Source organism: Dendrobium catenatum, unplaced genomic scaffold, assembly GCF_001605985.2.
Source record: "Dendrobium catenatum unplaced genomic scaffold, ASM160598v2 fragScaff_scaffold_1305, whole genome shotgun sequence".
Classification (NCBI taxonomy): Eukaryota; Viridiplantae; Streptophyta; class Magnoliopsida; order Asparagales; family Orchidaceae; genus Dendrobium; species Dendrobium catenatum.
Genome location: NW_021319767.1, coordinates 421,126 through 442,846, shown reverse-complemented (window position 1 = coordinate 442,846; position 21,721 = coordinate 421,126). Strand labels below are relative to the sequence as shown.

Here is a 21,721-nt window from a genome sequence, read left to right as displayed (position 1 = left end):
TTTGCGATAGTTCATTTAGAAATTAAGATTAGACATCTTCTTGAAACCAACTTTTGAACAAACAAAGCCCATATATTTTATTTTTTTAGAATTTGGCCAGTAATTGTGATGATCCTTGTGAACACTAAAACTAATATTATGTGCATTATTACAGTAAGCCTTGTATTCCTCTTTGTCATTATCAAACACTTCATGATATTTATATGCAGTAAATACGTAATAAATACACAATAAATACTTAGTAAATACATAATAAATAAGTAGTAAATATGATTTAAATACAATATTAATACTCACTAAATATAAAGTAAATAAGCAGTAAAAATGCATAAAAAATACAATAAATAAGCAATAAATATGGAGTAAATAAGAAATTCAAATATAATAAATATGCACAAAAATACATCTAAATCTCAGAAATACACAATAAATATGTAGTCAATATGCAACATCTAAAATTTAAAAATGAACATTAATTTTAAATATGCATTAGTTTTAGTGTTCACAAATGTGTGTTATTTTTAAAAATGCAGATAAATGTGAAGTAATATGCATCAAATTTTAAAATGTGAATAATGGCTACATATTGCAACGAAAACTTGGAAGGAGTTGAATTTTATCGATAAGTTGAAACCTACATCTCATAAACCTAGCTTTCCCTCTGGCTGCACTTCTTTTAACTTCAATTGTTCTGTTTCTTGGACGTCAGCATATCGGTTTTCGGCCTCCGCGTCCTGTGTGAATATTACATGTTCGTAAGAAGAACCTTCATCCATACCAGTCTTCATCTTCATAGGCAGTTTTTCTGTTCGTTCTTTCTCAGCTTTTACAAAATTTTTCTTAAGCTAATGAAAAGCTTTATATATTGTGGAGCTTCGCGGCTAAAATTTTGAAAAAAGAAATGCCAACCCTAAATTGAACTGAATGGTGAAATTTTTTTTGGGTCGGGTCGGGCTGCAAGACAAAAAAAAGTAAAATATAATAAAACAAAATATAGATGAATATCCACGTCGGCAATTCACACGTAATAATTTTATTGACTTCCGGATGTAGAGCTACAATTCGGACTCATAGTATAACTTCTCGGAGAACAGATGGCTTGAAGAATATGAAGCGTAACACCAGGTGTAGGGTTGAGATTTATTTTTTAAAAAATATAAAGATGTATTTAAGAAATATTGAGATTTTTCCTGGGAAGAATTACAAGTCACTCCAATTATAAAATTGTTTAGCTTTGAGCGATTTTTTTTCGTGGAGGGAAGTGCTCTGCTAGGGTTTTGCTTTCCTTCCCGCCGCCTTCATCTCTTCCCTTAGGGGAAGAGGCTTTCCTGCTTTCATGGAGCTTGCTACTCAGTATTTTCCTCCCCTTTCTTCACCCTCTTCTAAGGGACAACCTTTTGTGCTTCATTCTGGTTCCTATGCGGATAATGTTTCAACTCCAGCTGTTAAGTCGACCAACTTCCCCGTCTCCTTCGTCTCCCCAACTCCGAAGCTTTCCTTTAGAGGCAATGATCTTTTGGAAGGTGCTAATTTCTGGAACCTTTCGTTGGTGGGTTACTCAATTGGCCCTCGCCCCTACTACGAACAACTGCTTTCGGCTATGAAAAAGGTTTGGAGCATCAAAGGTGCGATGTCTCTCCTTTCTGGCTGATGGGTTCTTTCTCTTAAAATTTTCGGCTTTGGAAGATTTGGAAATAGTGTGGAATGGGGGGCCCTGGTTTTTGTTGGGGAAGCCATTCATCTTGCAGCGCTGGTCCCTAAAGTTTAAGCCGGTTAGGGATGAAAATGCCACTATACCCATCTGGATAAAAACTATGGATTTACCTTTGGCGCTGTGGACACCTTTAGGGATCTCCCGGATTGCTAGTTTCATCGGGGTTCCGATTTCTGTTGACACGCTCACTGCCAATCATACCAGACTCACCTTTTCTAGGGTGTGTGTTCACATCAATAAAAACTCTCCTCTTCCTAATGAAATACCCATCGAAATTGAAGGATAAGACATGAATCTCAAAGTTCACTATGACTGGAAACCATCTCCCTGTGAAGGCTGTGGATCCCTTTTTCACCCGTTCTCTCTTTGTTCCTCAAACCCTAATCCAAAACCTATCAACCCACCTTCTGCTCGTTCGAGAGGTCGTAGCTCCAGCAGACATCCTAATCAGCGGAAACCTCTCCCTACTTCCAAACCCCCTCCCCTCGTGAGGCTTCTCTTGTGCCCTTGGATGGGATTGCACATCTTATTATTTTATCCAAGGCTATTATTAATACACCTGTCAATTTGTCCCCTGAACCTAAACAGTCGCCTGCTGTGCTCCCCAACTCTACTAAAGACCTTTCATTACCCAATTTAAACCTTCCTATGGATGTTGCTTCCTCGTCGGAGCAGTCTACTCCACCTTCCTCTATCCCCCCTCCTAAAATCCCTACTGCAAATAAGTTTGATTCCCTTCAAGCTTATGATGCTGAGCTTCCTCCTCTTGATTACCCTCCTGGAAACGATGATACTGCTGATGCAGAGCTCCCCTCTTCTTCTACGACTCAAATCTCAACGGATTGTTCTTCTTCAGACCGTCTTCATAATTCTAAAGTCAAATCCAAATCCCCCAAAGAAGTCAAAAAAGTTAAGCCTGAAACTTCCAAAAAGGCAAAGGATCCCATTATTAATGTCTGCTTCTCCATTAGCTTGTTGGAATGTGAGGGGGTTTAATAACCCTGACAAAGTGCATCTATGCAAAGATTTAGTTACTTCTCATTGTCTCAAATTTCTGGCAATTCATGAAGCAAAAGTTCCTATTCAGTCTACTTTAGACCCGTGGTTTCTGCACCGGCATAAAGTGTTTGATTTGGAGGATAGTTACAATAATTTCTGTTTTTCTAATCCGGGTAGGATTTGGCTCAAGTGGGACAAAGCTGTTGTTTCTTTTATCCCCTCTTTCTCTTCCTCTCAACTCATCCATGGTTCCTTCTCTTGGGGGCTGCTTCTTTTGAGCTATCTGTTGTCTATGCCTCCAATAATGTGAATGACAGGAAAGTTCTTTGGGATGATATCCGGAATGTTGCCCCTTCTATTGACCTTCCTTGGATCATTTTGGGTGATTTTAATTGTTATCGTTTTGATTATGAAAAAGCTGGGGGAAATAATCCGACTCAAAGCTCTCTGGGGGAACTCTACAAATGTGTTTTCAACTGTGGTCTTCAGGACCTTGCTTCGGTTGGCCTTTTCTACACCTGGTTTAATCAGAGGGTGGACATGACCATTCATATCAAACTGGATAGGATGATGGTGAATTCTGAGTTCCTGCTTCGTTATCAAAATTTCTACTACAAAATTGAACCCCCGAGGGGGTTCGTACCATTCTCCTCTCATTCTTTTGGACTCTGTTTCTCAGATTCCTAAGGTGCGTTTCAAATTTAAAAATTATTGGGTCAATTTTGATTCTTTCTGGCAGGACTTGGTGCAAGCATTTTCGAAACGTCATGAGAATAGTCCTATATCTGATTTCTATCAGAGCCTTAGGCATCTTAAGAATGCTCTTAAAAAGAAAAACTGGTCTTCCTCCAATTTTCTTAGTAATGCTATCAAGGATTTGAAATATTCTCAAAATTGTTGTCTAGAAGAGATTCAATCTAATCCTTTGAACCCGGTTTTGAACAATTCTCTTAAAGAGATTAATGAACAATTGGCTAATATTCAATCTGCTTGGTCGGCTTGGATTTCTCAGCGTGCTAAGACTTATTGGCTTTTGAAGGGTGAAGATGACTTGGATTTTTTATTTGCTAAGATTAAGGCTAGAAGCAACAGAAATTTTCTTAGGGAAATTACTACTGAAAATGGCTCCTTCACTACTCATTCAAATATCTCTTTAGCAATTACTAATCATTTCAAGGTTTTATTTAACTCCCCGATCTCTATGGGGTGGGAGGATGTTCATATTCCTGTTGGTAAGACGGTTCCTGCTGAGCTTTACCCTATGCTTCTCAATTTGGTGATGGATGAGGAGATTAAGAAAGTTGTTTTTTCTGGTAAATCGGATGCTGCTCCTGGGCCGGATGGTTACTCTTTTGAGTTTTATAAGAAAACTTGGCATGTGATTGGTTCTATTTTTTGTAGGGCTGTTAAATGGTTTTTTTCCAATGCTTATCTTCTTAGAGCCACTAAAGCTACTGCCATTGCCTTAATTCCAAAAAATACACATGCTTCTCATATTTCGGATTACAGGCCCATTTCCCTTTGCAATGTGTTCTACAAAGTGGTTGCCAAGTTGCTTGCTAATAGGCTTAAAGAGGTGCTTCCTCTTATAATTCATGAAAGTCAAGTAGGGTTTATTGGCAAGCGTTGTGCCTCTGATAATGTTATTTTGGCTGCTGAGTTGTTGAGGGAGTTCAATGCTAATATCAAATTTTTCTGTGCTAAGTTGGACATTCGGAAAGCTTTTGACTCTCTTTCTAGAGAATTTCTGTTACACCGCTTAAAACTTAAAGGCTTTCCTGATCACTTCATCAAATTGATTAAATGCTGTATTTTTGATGTGTATTTTTCTATCAGCATCAATGGTTCTCTTGAAGGCTTTTTCAAGTCCTCTTCTGGTCTTAGACAGGGTTGCCCCCTCTCCCCTCTCTTGTTTTGTATTGCCATGGATGGCTTATCTCACTGCCTTCATCCCAATATTTTCCAAGGTATCACTTGTAATGGGGTTAGTGTTAACCACTTGATGTATGCTGATGATCTGTTAGTTTTTGGGAAAGCTGAACATGACAATGCCCAGTTCCTTTTACTTTCCTTAAATCGGTTTGCTGAGGCCTCAAACCTAGCTGTTAACCCCACCAAAAGCTCTATTATTTTTTCAAAAAATGTCACTGCCCCCTCTCTTATTGCAGACCTTCTTGGCATCCAGAACACCAATGTCCTCCTCACCTATCTTGGTCTTCCCATCTCCCCATCCAGACTCAAATTTTCTCACTTCCAACCCCTTATGAGCAAAATTTCTGCTCTACTTGCGGGTTGGAAAGTTAAGTTTTTGTCTTTTGCAGGTCGGCTTCAATTTTTAAAATACACGATTGCTGATACGATAGCCTATTGGATTAGAGGAGCAATTATACATAAAAGATGCAGAACTCTTATTTCTAAGCTTTGTTCTAAGTTTTTACTACATGGTGACACTGAAGCAAAGAAAATGCATTTAATTGCTTGGAACTCTATTACTAAGCCGAAAATTCATGGTGGTTTGGGAATTCATTCCTTTGATGCCCTTTATTTTGGTACTGCTGCTTCTTTCATTTGGAAAATATATAATGTTGACAACCTGGTGGGGAAGTGGTTTAGAGCTAATTTCCTATCTCCATGGAAATCTGCTCCACCGTCCTCTTCCAACTTCTGGAAAATGATTTGCACTCATGCTTTGGGTTTTAAGCATTATTTCTCTTTTTTTATTGGTCCAAATAGTAGGTTTTCTTTCCTTTGGGATCCTTGGTTTAATGGTAAACTATTGGGGGATTTTATTTCTGATATTAGGCTATCTTCTGCTGTGGTGGGAAATTTTATTTCTGATGGTGCTTGGTGTTTACCTGATGCCTTCCCTTTGGAGATTAAAACTGAGATTTTGAATATTGCCATTTTTGAGGAGCCGGTTATTATGTGGGATGGCACAAGCATGCCTACCTTTAAGGATTTCACTTCCAAATTTTATTCCAATTTAGTGTTGGTTGACTGGCATGATTTTGTCTGGTTTAAAAAAGCTTCCCTTAAGTTTGCCTGTTACACTTGGATGGCTTTGATTGGCAAGCTTAAGTGTGCGAATACTCTTATCAGGATTGGCATTAATGTCACTGCAGATTGCTCCTTCTGCAAATCTCACAGGGAGACTCTTCAGCACCTTTTTTTCGAATGTGATTTCTCCTTCTCTGTGTTGCTGTTAATTCTGCCTATTTTTATGGAATTTCTGTTTAGGCCAAATCTGTTTTTGGCCTTTGATTGGCTGAACACTACTTTCTCTTATTCTGTTGTGGAGAAAAATTTCTGTTTCTCGGTATTGGCTTGTGCAATTTATCATATTTGGAGGGAGAGAAATAATAGGAGGTTTTCTAACTCCTGGATGTCTCCTTATGGGGTTATTGAGAGTATTAAATCTATTATTAAAGTAAAGGTGAAGCATTGGAAAAATATTGATGGGATCAAACACAAATATGCTGAATTTTTTTGACTGTGCTGGCATTGTTTTTATCTCATGGCCGTGGGGATTGCTATATTCAGATGGTTTGGAAGTTATGCTTTACGGATGAAAGGTATTTTTGGTGCTGCTGGAAGTTTTCATTTATGGTTGGAAATTTGCATATGGATATGGATGCTGTTCGAGGTTTATTGGCTGGTTTTTCTCCTTGGCGACCTTATGGGTTGCCAGGAAAGCTGCTTCGGTCCCTGCGGGAATTTTGAGGATGATGATGATATCTGCTGGTCCTCTTTCCCCTTTGGACGGTCTTTCTTTGGCAACCAGGGGATCTCCATTTCTGCGATCCTATCGAGTATTTCTATATGGTCAGCAGCCTGAGTCCTAGATGCGTTGCATCTATTATCACATTTTGGTCCTTCAATTTTTTTGGATAATTAGGGTGGTATAGTTGTGGTTTCTTTTGCCCACGTAAGTTTTTTTTTTTTGTATTTTTTCTTATGTTGAGCTGTTCTTCTTTTATATTTTTTCTTTGCTTGTAATTGTTTTTACTTTTCAAGTAATAGTGCCCCTAAATTTCCCAAAAAAAAAAACTTCAATTATAAATGTGATGTTGATTAACATGTTTTGAACTCAATATTGATTACCTTATTTTGAACTCTATCCATTATAATCACTCGGCAATTCGGCATAGTTGATCAGGGATTTAGAAATTCAATAATTCATCCTAAATAAAATGATCACGGAGGTTTTCCATTGTGTTTGGATTTCTATCAGTCTCTCAATATCTATTCTCTCTAATCTTCTTACCATTTCTCCGCGCATGGCAGTCATGATTTCCAACCATGGCCGGGCCCTGCCGAGCCGCCTCAAGGAGTTAGAAGTGAAGAGTCCAGCCACGGACCCTTCGCTTCAATTATTGTGGTATGCTGCTAACCGCGGAAAAGGGATTGACTTGACCGACTCTGCGTCGCCTTTCGTCTCTGCTTTTTGATTTAAAAGAAATGTAAAAGTGTTATACGGCTGTGGGAAAAGGGGCCCAGTTCCTCCGCAAAGCTGCATAAAAGGCTTTATTCCGCAAACATCATACAGTGCTTGATCTGTCCAAGTCTACTCACATTTCCATGAAATTTCCTTACCCTTTCTTCTTAAATGTTGGATTTCTTCCTTATTTATCGTTTGCTCTCTTTGTGGAGTAGCTTCAGTGTTCCGGTCTTCTGTTTCTGACTGATAAATTGTGAAGATCGAAAGAGATTTTCCAGTAATGATGGTTAGTCATTGCAGACTATAGTTTTTTTTTTTTTGTTAATGTTAGAAAAAATGCACTATTTTTAGTATTATTTTATTCTGACTACTAAACAAGAAATTACTTGAAGAAACAAGTTTGTGTATGGACCCTGGTTTTTCTCCCTATTCAAGTTGTGGTATTCCATGAACTTTTTGTCTGAATTCTTTAGCAGATGATGAAATTGAATACCTTCTCAAATTTTCTTTTCTACGGCTGTGACAAGTGACCAGGGTATTTTTCAAATTACACTTGATTCCTTTTAGGCGCATTGTTGATTAGTTTATCTTAGACAATGTTGATTAGTTTATGGAATCTATTTCTCTTTCGTTTTCTTATATTTAAACTGATAAACAAGCCCAGCTGGGAACTAAATTATCATTCACTTTCCAAGTTTGTTTATGTTCATGCATGGGATTTATGATATCCTTTATACTAATTTGTCTTTGTTTTAATGAAGAAGACTTAAAAGGAATTAGGTTGAATTTGAGAACTTATTGGTTATTATTGGAACTCATCAATGGAGAACCATGCACTCTTTGGTTTGTTCTCATCAATATTTTTTAAGATCCTTGTTAATGCTTCCATGAGAACACTTTTTTTAAATGCTTCTCATACTTAGAAGAATTGCTAGGAAATCTCATCAACCATTAATTTCTCATTCTCACATTCTTTTCTATGCTTATCTAATTCAAGGTAGTAGAAGGCCCTAGCTTCAAATGAAGATAAATTATAACCTTAGACAACACTCTTCACTTGTCGATTGGTTTGGTTGTTTGAACATTTTTTTGATTTGTAATCTATCGAAATTTGGTTATCTAGTAGTTGTCTACAAAACGTTGCAGTGATTTAAATAGTTAGCAGAGTGTTTTGAGGGTCATGATGTTATGATGTTTTGTACAACAACAATAACAACAAGCCTTTATCCCATTATCTGGGGTCGGCTACATGAATCATTTTTCTCCATTATGTCCTGTTAAAAGTCAAATTATCATCCAAATCTAGTAAAGAAAGGTCATTTCTAATATTTTCTAATAAAGTCTTTTTAGGTCTACCTCTATCTAAAAAGAAATGTATCATAAAGCTTGGCAAGGTTTGCAGGTGGCCTAGGTTGTTTTTTGTATGGAGGGAAGTAGAGATGGAAACATAGGTGCTAACAGAGAGAGATTCTGGGAACACCTATATAGGTTTAAAATTGGTTATGAGGAAAGTGAATATGTGCACTATACATACAAAATTTAGCCTTGATAGATGAAAGGGGTAAAAAAGAACAATGTTAGAGTAAGATAAGTAGCAAAGGCAAAACAAGCGCCCAATATAGATTGACCATGGGTAGAAGGCCAATGATAATGAATTAAATGGGAGGTTGATGTAAAGACAACTTCATTGTTTGATGAGATGGAGTAGGGTAGGAGATGTCATTAATGCCGACCTTAGTGTGGTTGAAAATAATTGAGTCTATTCATAAAATGCCTGGGCTAATAAAGTCATTGAAGATATGGTGCATATTTTAAAGGAGTTGGGGGATAAATTGAATGCCCTTGATTTTAAAGTTTGAAGGGCATTGGGGGTCTTGTAAGAGTTATGGAAATGGCAGTGATTGTCTTGAATAACAAAAAATATTCAAGGACATAGAAGGGGGTAAGCTTATTACATTGCAAAAAATCATCAATTAGAATATTAATTTAATTGGATTATTAGTTAAGTTGGCCAACCCCTCATAATGGGATAAAGGCTTGATGTTGTTGTTGTTGTATTAGTTAAGTTAGCTCAAACCCCAATGAATTTGATAGTCTATGCAATACCCAATTACAATTTTCTTAAGATAATGTACAAACTTAGTTCAAATCAATTATACTTTGAAATTATCTTTTTTTTAAAAGGAAATGAAACTTGCATTAAAAAGAAAACACCTAATTACAAACTACTTAACGATAGGAAACCTATCACATTCCTCCTTAACAAAGAAACAAAAGGAGGGATATTATTGTCACTAATTACATCCCAAATAAAATCACTAGACAAAGCTAAATTAGCACAAAAATCCGCTAACTTATTATAACTACGATAAGAACATTGAAATAAAACCTTATTGAACCCTTTTAAGAATAAAAAATATCCACTTCTTGCTCCCCACCTTCCACGTAGATTTGCAAAAAGAATCTTGAAGATACTTGATAACATTCCGATTATCGTCTTCAATAATAATGCCCTCCGCCTCCAACATCCATGTTTGTACGAGCTTCTTTAATGATTTAGTTTCTAACAATTCAATTTGTGCAATATTCCAATGCATACAACCAAAACCAAAAGCCAACAAGAATCTTCCTTTATTGTCTCTAACCACTCCACCAACACCTGCTTTATTACATCTCAACAAAGAAGCATCAATGTTAATCTTGATCCACTCAGGGGGAGGAGGGTGCCATTAATTGCAAAACAGCTGTGAATATTGATTAACACCCCAGTTTTTCGAGATAAGTTTATTATAAGGAGATGAAGCAGCAAAGATGAGAACTTTTGAAGGAATAAAAACAGCTGTATGCAATATACTTTGAAATTTTCAACTTTCACAAAAATCATCAAAAATCATATCATCGTGTTTTACTCATCAAATGGAGCAAATTGATATATAGAAGTATGTACTAATTTGTAATGGTATGAAAGTTATGAAATTAGTTTTGATTTAAATTATTTTTAATTACTTTTACTATTCATCTATGATGCACCGACACGCCTCTTAAAGAGAGTATGCAGTGTCGGACACGGACACGCGTCGGACACGGCATGGACATGTGTCTGACACGGCATTGGAGTGTCGCAATTTAAAAAATTAAAATTAAAATCGGACACGCGTGTCAGACACGCTTGTCCGGTTATTAAATGATAAAATCGTTCATTCTATTTAGCCTTTTCCGTGAACTAGAAACCCTATTTTTCTGATCCACGAAAGAACTCTTCTAGGGCGGATCGGGAGAGCTCGTAGTCGACGCCAAACGGAGCCCGCTGCCTTCGCCTCCTGTTCCTTCGTCATCTCTGCTCGAGTCGAGGCCAAGCAGAGCTCGTCTTTCCAATTCCTTCATTCTTGCGTGATTTCTGCGGTCATCCGAGGCAAAGTTCGCAATCAAGGCCAAACAGAGCACCTTTTGCATGCAAGAGAGCAAAGACCTGTAAGTGGATTTTATCGTTTCTTCTCTTCATTGTTGAAAAGCCTAATGTACATGCTCGGTACCGCGCAGTACGTGCTTGGTACCGCTAGGTACATGCTCGGTACCGCTCAATATATGCTCGGTACTGCTCAGTACATGCTCGGTACTGCTCAGTACATGCTTGGTACCGCTAAGTACATGCTCGGTACCGTTCAGTACATGCTCGGTACCGTTCAGTACATGCTCGGTACCGCTCAGTACATGCTCGGTACTGCTCAATATATGCTCGATACCGCTCAGTACATGCTCGGTACCGCTAGGTACATGCTCGGTACCGCTCGGTACATGCTCGGTACCGCTCGGTACATGCTCGGTACTGCTCAGTACATGCTCGGTACTGCTCAATATATGCTCGATTATCATGAAATTGATTTATTCTTCAATATGAACTAATTGAAGAACATACCCTAATAAGATAATGAATTCAACATAATATTTGTATTACTAATCTATCGCCTTGAATCAACCTCAAAAACTTATCTTGCATTTGCCTCGTTGCAGGAAGAGGCATGAACCAATCTCTAAAAACTTATATAAATTCTTCCCATTCAATTTGGATATTAGGTATCCCTCCAAATTTATCATGATGCTTCCCTCTTCAACATCTTTCCGCCTCAATATCAAGCGTAAATATCGTCGGTGAAACCTTTCTCTCTTCTGGGCAGAACATACTATTTAATATTTTCACATTCTGTAGTAACTAATTCTCTATCTCTATTGGTCTCTCTATATCTATAAATAATGATGATTATATATATCCTGAAATAATTTTAGGTATTTATATATTAAGATATTATTGCTATTCCTTTTTGAACACTTAGATCTTGAATCCTGAATTAATTGAGTTATTAGTGTTATCATTTAAGCTAATGCATCAATATTGACAACAACACATGGTAAAACTTTTTTTAAATTCCCTTCGGAACCATCTTGAGTTTTGAAGTAAAGTAAAACATCTAATTAACTCTCAAAATAATATTAGATCAACTTTTTTATATTTAATAATTCAACCAATGGCTCTTTTAGCATGAATTATATCATATTTAGATTTTCATACCACTTTTGTCATAATTCGGCCCTGATGCTCAAGTTAGTAAGACAAGAATAGACACTCGAACGGATTTCACAGTTCTTTCAATAGTAATAATTACTCAATATACTAAATATCCAAATGTAACTAAAGAGTCATTAAAATAATTTACTATTAAGTCTTTATAAAATAACTTTTACCTATTTTTAATTGATTATCTTCTTTTGTACACGAAACCTTTTCTATCAGCCATTTACTTTACAGGAGATTTACCTAAAAATTTTAATTTAATAATTTGAATTTTTTATAACAACTTGTTGCAATCCAGGAGCCAACCTTCTAGTTTGAGATTATAAATATTATTAGATGTTTATTTAATTTCTCCTGCTTTATACACTGCATATGTTTTTCTTGTGTATTACATACCCTTTTAAGTACAATATACACAAAGCAAGACTAAGGATTCAAGGCTCAAGACTGAGCTGTGTTAGTGTGTGAGTCAATTTATGTCTCAAAGTGTCTATAACTTTTTTTCCTGAGTTTATATCTGTAATAGGTATGTGTTGGCTTAGCAACCATGCGCACACACACAAGAGGGACTGTAATTAAATATTTTAATTTTTTTGAACATTGTACTGGATGATCTTGATTATAATGTACTATCAGTGCAATTATAAATTCATTAAAATAATTAATTAAATAAGCTTAATTTGTAATGGACAATAACTAATTTTACTATACGACCATAACATCTTATAGGACGATCAACTATGTTTAGTATTCCTTCCATCATTTAAATTAGGTAATAATTCGAATTTTGAAAGTTATAATTGTACTGTACGAACTAGTTTGTACTGTACAAAGTTTAAATATAATGCCTAATTTGATCCCTATGATTAAGCAATCAAATCAGGATTAATTATAACTAATGATTGTACGGTACAATCTTGATCGTACTAGATCGATTAAACGACCTTCTGGTCGATAATTAATCATCCCAGGGTTCGTCTTATACGGAATACTATTTAATTGATTGTTTAAAATTGCATAATATGAGCTTAGTCTTTAGGACTGCCTCAACGCAATTCCAATGAAAAACACATCAAGGTTTATGCTTCAAACTTTTTTTTTGAGGCTTATGTCTCAGGTTGGAAGCTGACTAAAATAAATAAAGAAAAAGCAATTTGGGAGGCATTGTACTCCATAGGACCACATAGGGGAGACCAATTTGTAATGATGATGACTCTAATAAAATACTCCTCATTGATGACAGTGCAGATGATTTTTATATTTTTGTCAACTATTTTAGTTCTTTTTAGGAAGTAAATGTAGATGAGTGGAGTATAAAGAAAGGAGTTTAGAGTTGAACTTGATATTATATAATACTTTTAATCCATTCATATATTTAATATTATTTTGCTACTATAATATTTGAATTTCAATTCTATTTTATGCAATTTATCACTTGGCATTTTATGTAATGTGCAATTTTTTATTTCATATGTATGCAAATTTATTACTGCATAATTCAATTGAAAGTTAACTTGTCATCCTTTAACTTCTTAATTAGGTATTATATTAAAAAATCACTTTTAACATTTATTAAGCCTCAAAATAAAAAAAAATTGAGTCTTCCATCTAGTCTCACAAACGAAACGCCTCAATACCTAATTGCAAAATTCTAAACTTTGCGATTGAACTAGTTGGTACTGGACGATCTTGGAATGTGGATCGTACTGTATGATATGAGTATCATACTGTACAATCAGAGGCATCTAAATTTAAACCTATGATTTTTTTAAAGCCTTCTTTATGAACTCTTTCTCTTTTTTAATTTGAGAGAAGGATCTTTTGGCAATAAGGGTTCCATTTTCTCTATGAGAGGGCTTGGAAAGAGCGCATTGAGAAAGGGAGAGAGTGTGAGGTTTGATGGAGGGAGAAGAGCCTTGAGAGATTCAATGGAGTGTGTAAGGGGTTTTCACACGGTTGCTTCGATTGACCTTCACCTGAGGTGCTTCGGTTGTATTGGTGTGTCTTTTGAGAGGAGCTCTACGAAGAAAAGCCTTTGGTGTTAAAGGCTTGCTAGCCAAGGAGGTTATTGGTATGACGACTCCGTTGGATCGAGGAGGTGAAAGGACGACTCGATGACTCCATCGAAAGGAGAACTTGGCGGCTCTGCTGGACCGAGGAGGTGAAAGGAGGGATTCTTCTGGTGTGAAGAGTATGTAAAGGTGCATTATCCTCGTATGGAAGGGAGAAGAGCTCTGCCTAGCTTTGGGCTGGAACAGAGTCACCGTGTTAGTGCAATTCTCGAAGAGAGGACCTTCGAGTAGTGGATGTAGGTCAAGTTTACCAAACTACTATAAAAATTTGTTTTCGTCTCTTTACTTTTCACATTTACTTTCAACACTTTTATTTCCTTGCAATTTCATTTTCAGTACTTTAGTTTGATTTTGATTGTACTTGTGAAAGAAGATTATTGTGATTGATTGTGATTCATATTTGTTTTTAGAATTAAAAAATTCAAAAAAAGAAAAAGAAAAAAATGGTATTGGTTTTCTATAAAATTAAAAAAACATAAACATTCGCGCTTGCTTTGTTGTGTGTTATTTCGTTTATTCAAACATTTCCGCATAAAATCAGCATTTAGTCTTTATTCAAAAAGTTTTTATTTATAAAATCACCAATTCACCTCCCCTCATGGTGTGCAAGCTTCACAGTCAGAGTACAACTTTAAACCTTTACAACTCAGTGGTTAATAACAGTTTATAGTATAACAATTAAATATGCACATAAATAGTCATATTCATTTATCAAAATTTTCAGTTAATATATATACTATTTAATATAAATGTGAATATTGTAATTTCTTAATTGACAGAATGTTTTTCAAAATTTCTATTTCCTTAAAATTTTGTTGGGAAAAGGACCAAAATCGTCCAATGATTATTTATGAAAGACCAAAATCATCCCCAACCATATTAAAAGACTAATTTGGCCCCTCAAGTTCTTAAAGATGAATCAAAATAGTCTCCTGGTGGGTCTATTTTGATTCTATTTTAAAAGGTTGAAGGACCAAAATGTTACTTAATATTGTCGGGGAACATTTTAATCCTTCATATAGAGGCAAGGGACTATTTTTGTTACTTTCTCTAATTTTATTCTTTAAAAAGTTTGTTTATTACATGAGCACCGTGAAAATTTTGTGCCAATGAAAGTACTATCATTTTTATTTATTGTGTATGGATATACTACGTCCTCAACTAATACTATAAAGGGGTGAACTCCTGTATTTGCTTGCATATATTTTTTTTCTTTCAATACTTGCCATTTATATATTATGATTCATTTTACTTATTTCATTTTCATTTTCATTACATATTAATTTATATAAGCAATTTTCACATTTGGATATAGCTTTGATTGTTTAGTTTTTATCAATTTAATATACAATATATTAATTAAATGTAACAACTACACATGCATGATATAGTATCAAATAATTACTTTAAAAAACAAATTACAAAAATAGAACTTTTATAATAAAATTATAATCACCCAGTTTGCTACTTTTTGTGCTAGAATCTTTTGTAAATTTCTTCAATTCTTATGTGGCTTCTTTAATGCAACACCTAAGCTCACGTATATAATTACATGAATCTGCACTATTATCTTACAACTATACTTTCATAAACTTTAAATTAATTCACGGTTTACATTTTAAAATCTTACCTAAATTTTCTGAAGAACCCTTGCTTAATTTTGGTTCTTTGTCGCAATTTAATAGTTAAATTCCTCACCTACCCAAAATAACAATATTGGCATTAAATTTTATTAGTCTTGATATTAAGATATGAAACATTCTCAAAGTAACATCGGATGCATTAGGAGTCTTCAAAAATAATGTTGAATACATCGAATATTGCTAAATATACCATCAAAGACCTTCAAATAATCATTTCATTTCATTTCATTCATTTGTTTAATTACATACTTTATTATATCCTAGAAAATGATTAAAATGAGGTTTATAAAGTTTATATTGCTTACCTCAAATTTACTTCCTCATCGAATCGAGAATTTCACCAATTCGATTTCTTCTATTGAACAATCATACAACACTGTTTTAGTCAAAATTAAAATTATACATTTTTTCATTCTAAATTTGAATAGGAAATTACTTACACTTCTTCTTTTCTCCTATCAACTACATGAACTTTATCTTACACTTTTCTGAAATTGAAAACTCACTAATTCATCTTTATATCATTTTTGCTCTCAGTCAAGTACTATGTTGCTTAGAATCGAATAGTCCATCTCTCTCTACCGATTGACTTCACCTAACATAAGTGAAGTCTTTGGAAAAAATTTCTCTCACGCATGAAAACTGTTCCTTCCTTAAATTTGACTCCACTGGAATGATCATACTTGACTTATTCCACGCGAGGAGTCGCTTCTTCTTGCCACGGTCGCTCCGAAAGCCACACTCAATCAAATCACGGTAACCAGCTCGCTCGTTCATTTCATTTCCACTAGCCCGCTTGACCTAGTTTGCCTGCTTGTGCTTGCTCACTTGATTTCTCTCTACTCAGCCTGCTTTCTAATTATGGTGGAACAATTCAGTTGAACCAGTCCATATGGTTCACACAAACTCACTCAAACAAGGACGTGCCATATGCATCTTAATCTGCTGGATATCCTAATTGCAACAACATGATTATATTATGTTTATGTCATGTTCTCCTATGGCTAAGCCTATGAATTGTGATCCATAAGTCTTACTCTATAGACTATGCAGCCCATTATTAGCCAAAGTTGATTTAAAATTGACCTGTTTAATAAGCTTTAATCCCAAGTCTATGATGTTGCTGTGGAGAACACAAACCATTATTGCTGGCAAGGGTCATTTGGCTAGGTTAGTTCAACTATTTTCACTGACTTTCATGATAATTTAGGATGATGGAATCATGAATTAAGATCGAGTTTCTCTCCTTTTCCCCGCCATCCTCTTTGAGCTTACAACAATAATTTATTTCTTGTCCAAATTATTGCTATTAAAGCATTATAGATCTTATAGACTAGACCTAATCGAAACTTATCTCATGATTGAGAGGGATAATTACCCATAAGGTCTGTGTACGAATGAGAAACCTCAACCACATTATAAAGCCCTCATAAGAGGGTGAAATATTTGGTAAAGTTTTATCTTATATCCAGTCTCCTTTTGAAAAATCAATATAGAATCACTTGAATATGATTGATGTCGAAGGGATTTTTAGATCCACACTAGTAGTAACTCGTAAAATCCCACAAGTAGCCGCAGTATAGCACAACTAAAAATCTCTCCAAATAGTGACAAGGAAACCACATACACGAGTAGGAACTGTATAATGTAAAACTTGTAGATAGTGTTAGAGTAGGAACCAAAACCTGCTACAATCCTACAATGCAGATAGAAACAGAGAAGCCCAAATGGAGTGAACCTTCAATTGGTGATTTGTGGGTACCTACCTTTGGTCGAGCTAGATCACTTGTTTTTTGGATAAGTTGGAGGAATATCGACATTTGATGGGCAAAAATGCTCAAAATCAAGGAAAATTAATACGAAGCTTCAATTATATTGACATTGATAATAAGAAATAGCATCATTGTGTCCTATTATCTTTTAATTTTTATTTGAGCTAGTAGATACATTTTGGGTTATATAGAAATAATTTAGTAGAGATTTAACCCACAATCAACTGAATTTACGATACAAGCATTCCAGTCATAAGGCATGTTCCATCATCTTATTGATGATGAATCTAGACACTTGTCTTTGCTTGCTTCTAGGGGTAGAACATATTTGCTCCATAAGGGTCATCTTACCATATGTTCGGGTCATCATAAGTTATGAACAGGAATGACGTACGGTATGTTGTGCCCAATGTATAAATATAATAAGTTTGTTCATAAGATTTGTTGTACCAAGTGTTCTGTAGGATATAGTTGGTGGGAGAAACTGTAAATTTTTATCTTTTTGGTTTTTCCCAACCTATTATAAACAAGAAATTATTAACTTTGGAAAATATACTTAGTTACTGATTAATGGAAGACTTATCTTTGATATTAAGTCCTTTCTTTGTTCTTCGTTACCTAGTATGTTGCTCAAAGAAGCGCTAATGAAATCTTGCCACCCTCATTCATCCAGTTCTAAATCGTTTTCTTTAATCTATTATTCTTTTTTATCTTCTTTATTTATTTATTGTTGCATTATGCGGCTGAATTTATTTAGATGTATCACATGACTGGATTATGAACTTATGCAAAAAGGTCAATTTTTAGCTATGCTTTTTATATGATTACAGTTTTTTTAATTTAATTTCTATCGTGTGGGATTTATCTCCAGTCTCTGCAAATTTAATTCCTTCTTATTTCTATTAAACAACACTAATAGTAAATAGTTGTCAGTATTAAATTGACTTTTTAAACTTTTCAGTGAGCTATGCACCTTTAAATTGCGTCTTATCTCATTGTATTTGTTTTGCATTAGAAAATTTTTCACTTTGCTTTGTTCTGTTAATTCCTTCTTATTTCTATTAAACAACACTAATAGTAAATAATTGTCAGTATTAAATTGACTTTTTAAAATTTTCTGTGAGCTATGCACCTTTAAATTGCGTCTTATCTCATTGTATTTGTTTTGCATTAGGAAATTTTTCACTTTGCTTTGTTCTGCATCACTCCTTCCTCCATCTCCCTCTCTTTTTCTTATGAAGTATCATATACCATAACGACTGTACCTTCTCTTCTGCCTTGCTGTCTTTTCATCTATACCCCCCTCCTCTCTTCATGTTGTCCAACCCAAAACCTGGGTGATAGGGCTGGTGGCGATTAGTGATCTAGTGGTGGTGACCCTGTACACTCCATTTTTTCACCCATTCTACCGCTCTCTAAGTTATTTTTTTTCCTTTCTCACACCTTCATTCTTCCTTCCCCATTGCTGCTCCATCTTTTCTCAACACTTCCTCTCTCTCCTTTTTCTCCCTCTTTGCTTCTTTCTCTCTTTTCCCCTCCCTTTGCATCATCTTCTTTTCTTTTCTTTTTTTTCTTCTCTTTTTTAGTAGCTGATTTGACGGGGCAGAAAGATAGGGGGGCATTAGCATTTCTTTTATAGAGTTGATGGACCTTCTTTTGAAAATCTGAGATTCTAGGTCTAGCTGTGCAAAGCATCATTATTAAATTTAATTTTTGAGTTTAGATCAGCCAACTCAAGTTCACTACATATGGGGTACAGGCTACAGCAATGAGGCTCCACAGTATGATTAAGATCCCTTTGCACAGAGAGATCAAGCTATTCCAGGATTTCCTCGCACACCCTCCCTTTCGTAGTTTTTATATTTTTTTAGCATCAGTCTTTTCAATTTCCTTCTGCAAGAACTAAATTCCCTTTCTTTCGTATATTGACAATAGCACGGACTCCTGATTTTCAGTGGATCTATTGCATCTTTTTGGCACCCGGGTTATTTTACTATGATCCTTTACTGCGGCTGAAGTATATCTAATTATTATTCTTTGCCTTTTTAATTGCAGGTATTCCTTACATAGCCTCATTGAATACTCACGTTGCATTGGGGAAATCCTTGGTTTGAGGATATAGGAAAGGTTCTTCTTGGGTTGCACTTCAATGTTGCTCTGATAGCATTTTAATGAAATCTTGATAACAATAATTAGTCATTCCAACATTTTTGACTGAGTATTTAGTTCGGAGATTCTCAAAATGTCAGGCTTGGAGCTGGTGCCAATTGGAACATTTCTGTCGCTGCTGATAGAACAAGTAATATTAACGGCAAAGGCTATAGATAATGTCCTTATAGAGAAAGAATGCTTCAAAACGTTATCTAAATATCTTTTAGACATTGTACCAATCTTGGAGGAACTGCAACGTCATGAACTGAATGACACTCCAACTGTGAGACACACGTTGGAGTTTCTCAAAGAAAATTGTGATAATGCTGAAAACTTAGTGCTGAAGTATAAGGACAGTGGAAGATTCTACTCTTTTCTATTTTGTCGTCGTATTGCGAATGAGATACAAGAAGCAACAAGGGCCATAGGGAAGTCTTTAGCCATGTTGCCACTGGCCAAAACTGAAGTCCTGTATGAAATATCTGACATGGTGAATAAATTGCAAGCTGAAATGCAAAAAGCTGAATATGTAGCCTCTCAATCAAGTTTAATGATCCTTGAGAAGCTGAATAAAGGTATTAAAGAGCAAAAACATGACCAAAACTTTAGAAACAGCATGTTAGAGCAAATAGCATTATCAGTAGGTGTCTCCATTGTGCCAGCAGAAATTAGAAAAGAACTTGATTCCTTGAGGATGGAAAGGGAAGAGGCTGCTGCTCGTAAAGAGAAGCAAGAAGAAATCTTCCTGAAACAAGTAATTGAATTGTTATCTCATGCTGATGCTGCACTGGATGAAGATGAAATAAGGAGGCAGTATGAACTAATAAGGAACACCGTAGAGAAATCTGCAATAAGCAATGGTAAAATTTTAGAATATGATGCTTTTTTATGCCCTATAACCAAGTCTGTGATGGTTGATCCTGTCAATCTTTTCACTGGAACCACATGTGAAAAAGCCGCCATTGAAGCATGGTTTTTAGAAGGGCGTAAGGAAGATCCTTGCACGGGAAAACCTCTCGCGGACACAACATTAAGACCCAACATTTCTGTAAGACAGTCGATTCAGCAATGGAGAGAACAGAACTATTTCCTTAAAATTAGACGAGCAAAGGAGATCTTGCAGTCTGGTAACAGTGCTGCTTATGATGATGCTTTTTGTGAAATCACAAAGGTCATTAAAGAGAATTTGGTCACTAAGTATTGGATTGCTATGGAAGGGCTTATTGATATAATCGTGCTCTTGGTAGGAACCTTGGATGGTAATTTAAAATCAAGATCTTTGCAAACACTGCTGGACATAGTTGAAAGTCATTCACACAATAAGGTAAAAATCCCAACTTCACCTAAAGCAAAAAAGATAGGACACGTTAAAAAATTACTTTGAAAACGTCAAAAAGAAAAGAAAGGTTCCTTTCCTTTTTTCTTTCAAGGAAGCTGGTTATTACTGTATCCATTCATATTCATTACAATGAGGCATGTTGTAAGTAAGTGACAAAAAAAATGATAATTTCCCACTTTTTTAATGTGTATTGTATAAAGCGATTTTTTTCTGTAATTTAGTTAAAATTCTCCTTCCATATTTTCAGATGTATACATCTGTTGATCTCTGTTAAAGAAGCCAAAGATAAAACAAAATAAAAAAAGCCTAAGAAAAACCTACCTCTGCTAGATCCCACGAATCGGCGCCGCGCATCTCTTCCCGGAAAATCTGCCCAAATCGCGTGCCAACTGGACGCCTCTCACTTCGTTAAAACTCCCTCGCCGAATAAGAAAAGAGAGTGGAGGCCGAGGTCGAATTTTCGGAGCCCACAGATTTCTGACGACTACGCTGGGGATTGGTTTCTCTTTCCATCTCTGGCTAGTCATTCATAAGCTATAGTAGCAGCTATTTCAACTCGTACTCAAAATTTTGATCCTTTTACAATGATCATTTGACAAATTCATTTGGCATTCAGCATAGTTTTAAAATTATTTTATTATCTGCTTATGCTAATCATTTTTGTTTATTTTTGTGTTCTGTGCAAGTCTCTGCATTTTGAAAGTGCGGGGTGATGTATCAGATTCTGATTACTAACCCTTGCCTTTCATTTATGCAGATGGATCTACAGAACACCCCGATGACCGTCCAACTGGGACGAGGAGCCAGGATTCAACTGGCTAATGCTGTTATTGAGACCGGAAATGCCGGAGCTACCATCCAGTTTGGTAGCGTTGACTTCCCGGCGATTGCTGCAAGGAATACCGCCATTCCTGTGAATGGAAGGAATGCTGAAAGGCCTGCCAGGAGGCCCCATTTTACTGAAGCTGTCACCCGTCGTGTGCATCTGCCAGCACAACGACCTGTTGCTGAAAATCCTCGTGG

The 21,721-nt window shown here is 35.7% G+C and overlaps 2 protein-coding genes across 2 annotated transcripts in view; both read left to right on the top strand.

Annotated features, from left to right (window-relative positions):
* The first annotated feature begins 1,336 nt into the window (after positions 1-1,336).
* LOC110094857 lies at positions 1,337-6,203 on the top strand. The gene is made up of 6 exons (XM_028699491.1): positions 1,337-1,625; positions 1,687-1,934; positions 2,303-2,668; positions 2,891-3,286; positions 3,393-3,401; positions 3,453-6,203. Exons 1-6 carry the CDS (start codon positions 1,337-1,339, stop codon positions 6,201-6,203), a joined length of 4,059 nt encoding a protein of 1,352 aa, XP_028555324.1.
* Positions 6,204-6,952: 749 nt separating this feature from the next.
* LOC110094860 (U-box domain-containing protein 44) overlaps positions 6,953-21,721 on the top strand; it is a 51,204-nt gene continuing 36,435 nt past the window's right edge. The window contains exons 1-2 of the mRNA XM_020820193.2: positions 6,953-7,437; positions 19,264-20,683. Coding sequence (XP_020675852.1) covers positions 19,451-20,683 — 1,233 coding nt within the window. The 5' untranslated portion in view covers positions 6,953-7,437; positions 19,264-19,450. The remainder of the gene's footprint in view (positions 7,438-19,263; positions 20,684-21,721) is intronic.

Coding starts and splice junctions, on each gene's coding strand:
- LOC110094857 (XM_028699491.1), top strand. CDS start 1,337: ATGGAGCTTGCTACTCAGTATTTTCCTCCCCTTTCTTCACCCTCTTCT. Junction 1,935..2,302: donor CCAGACTCACCTTTTCTAGG/GTGTGTGTTCAC, acceptor GAACCTAAACAG/TCGCCTGCTGTGCTCCCCAA. Junction 2,669..2,890: donor CAAAGGATCCCATTATTAAT/GTCTGCTTCTCC, acceptor TAATCCGGGTAG/GATTTGGCTCAAGTGGGACA.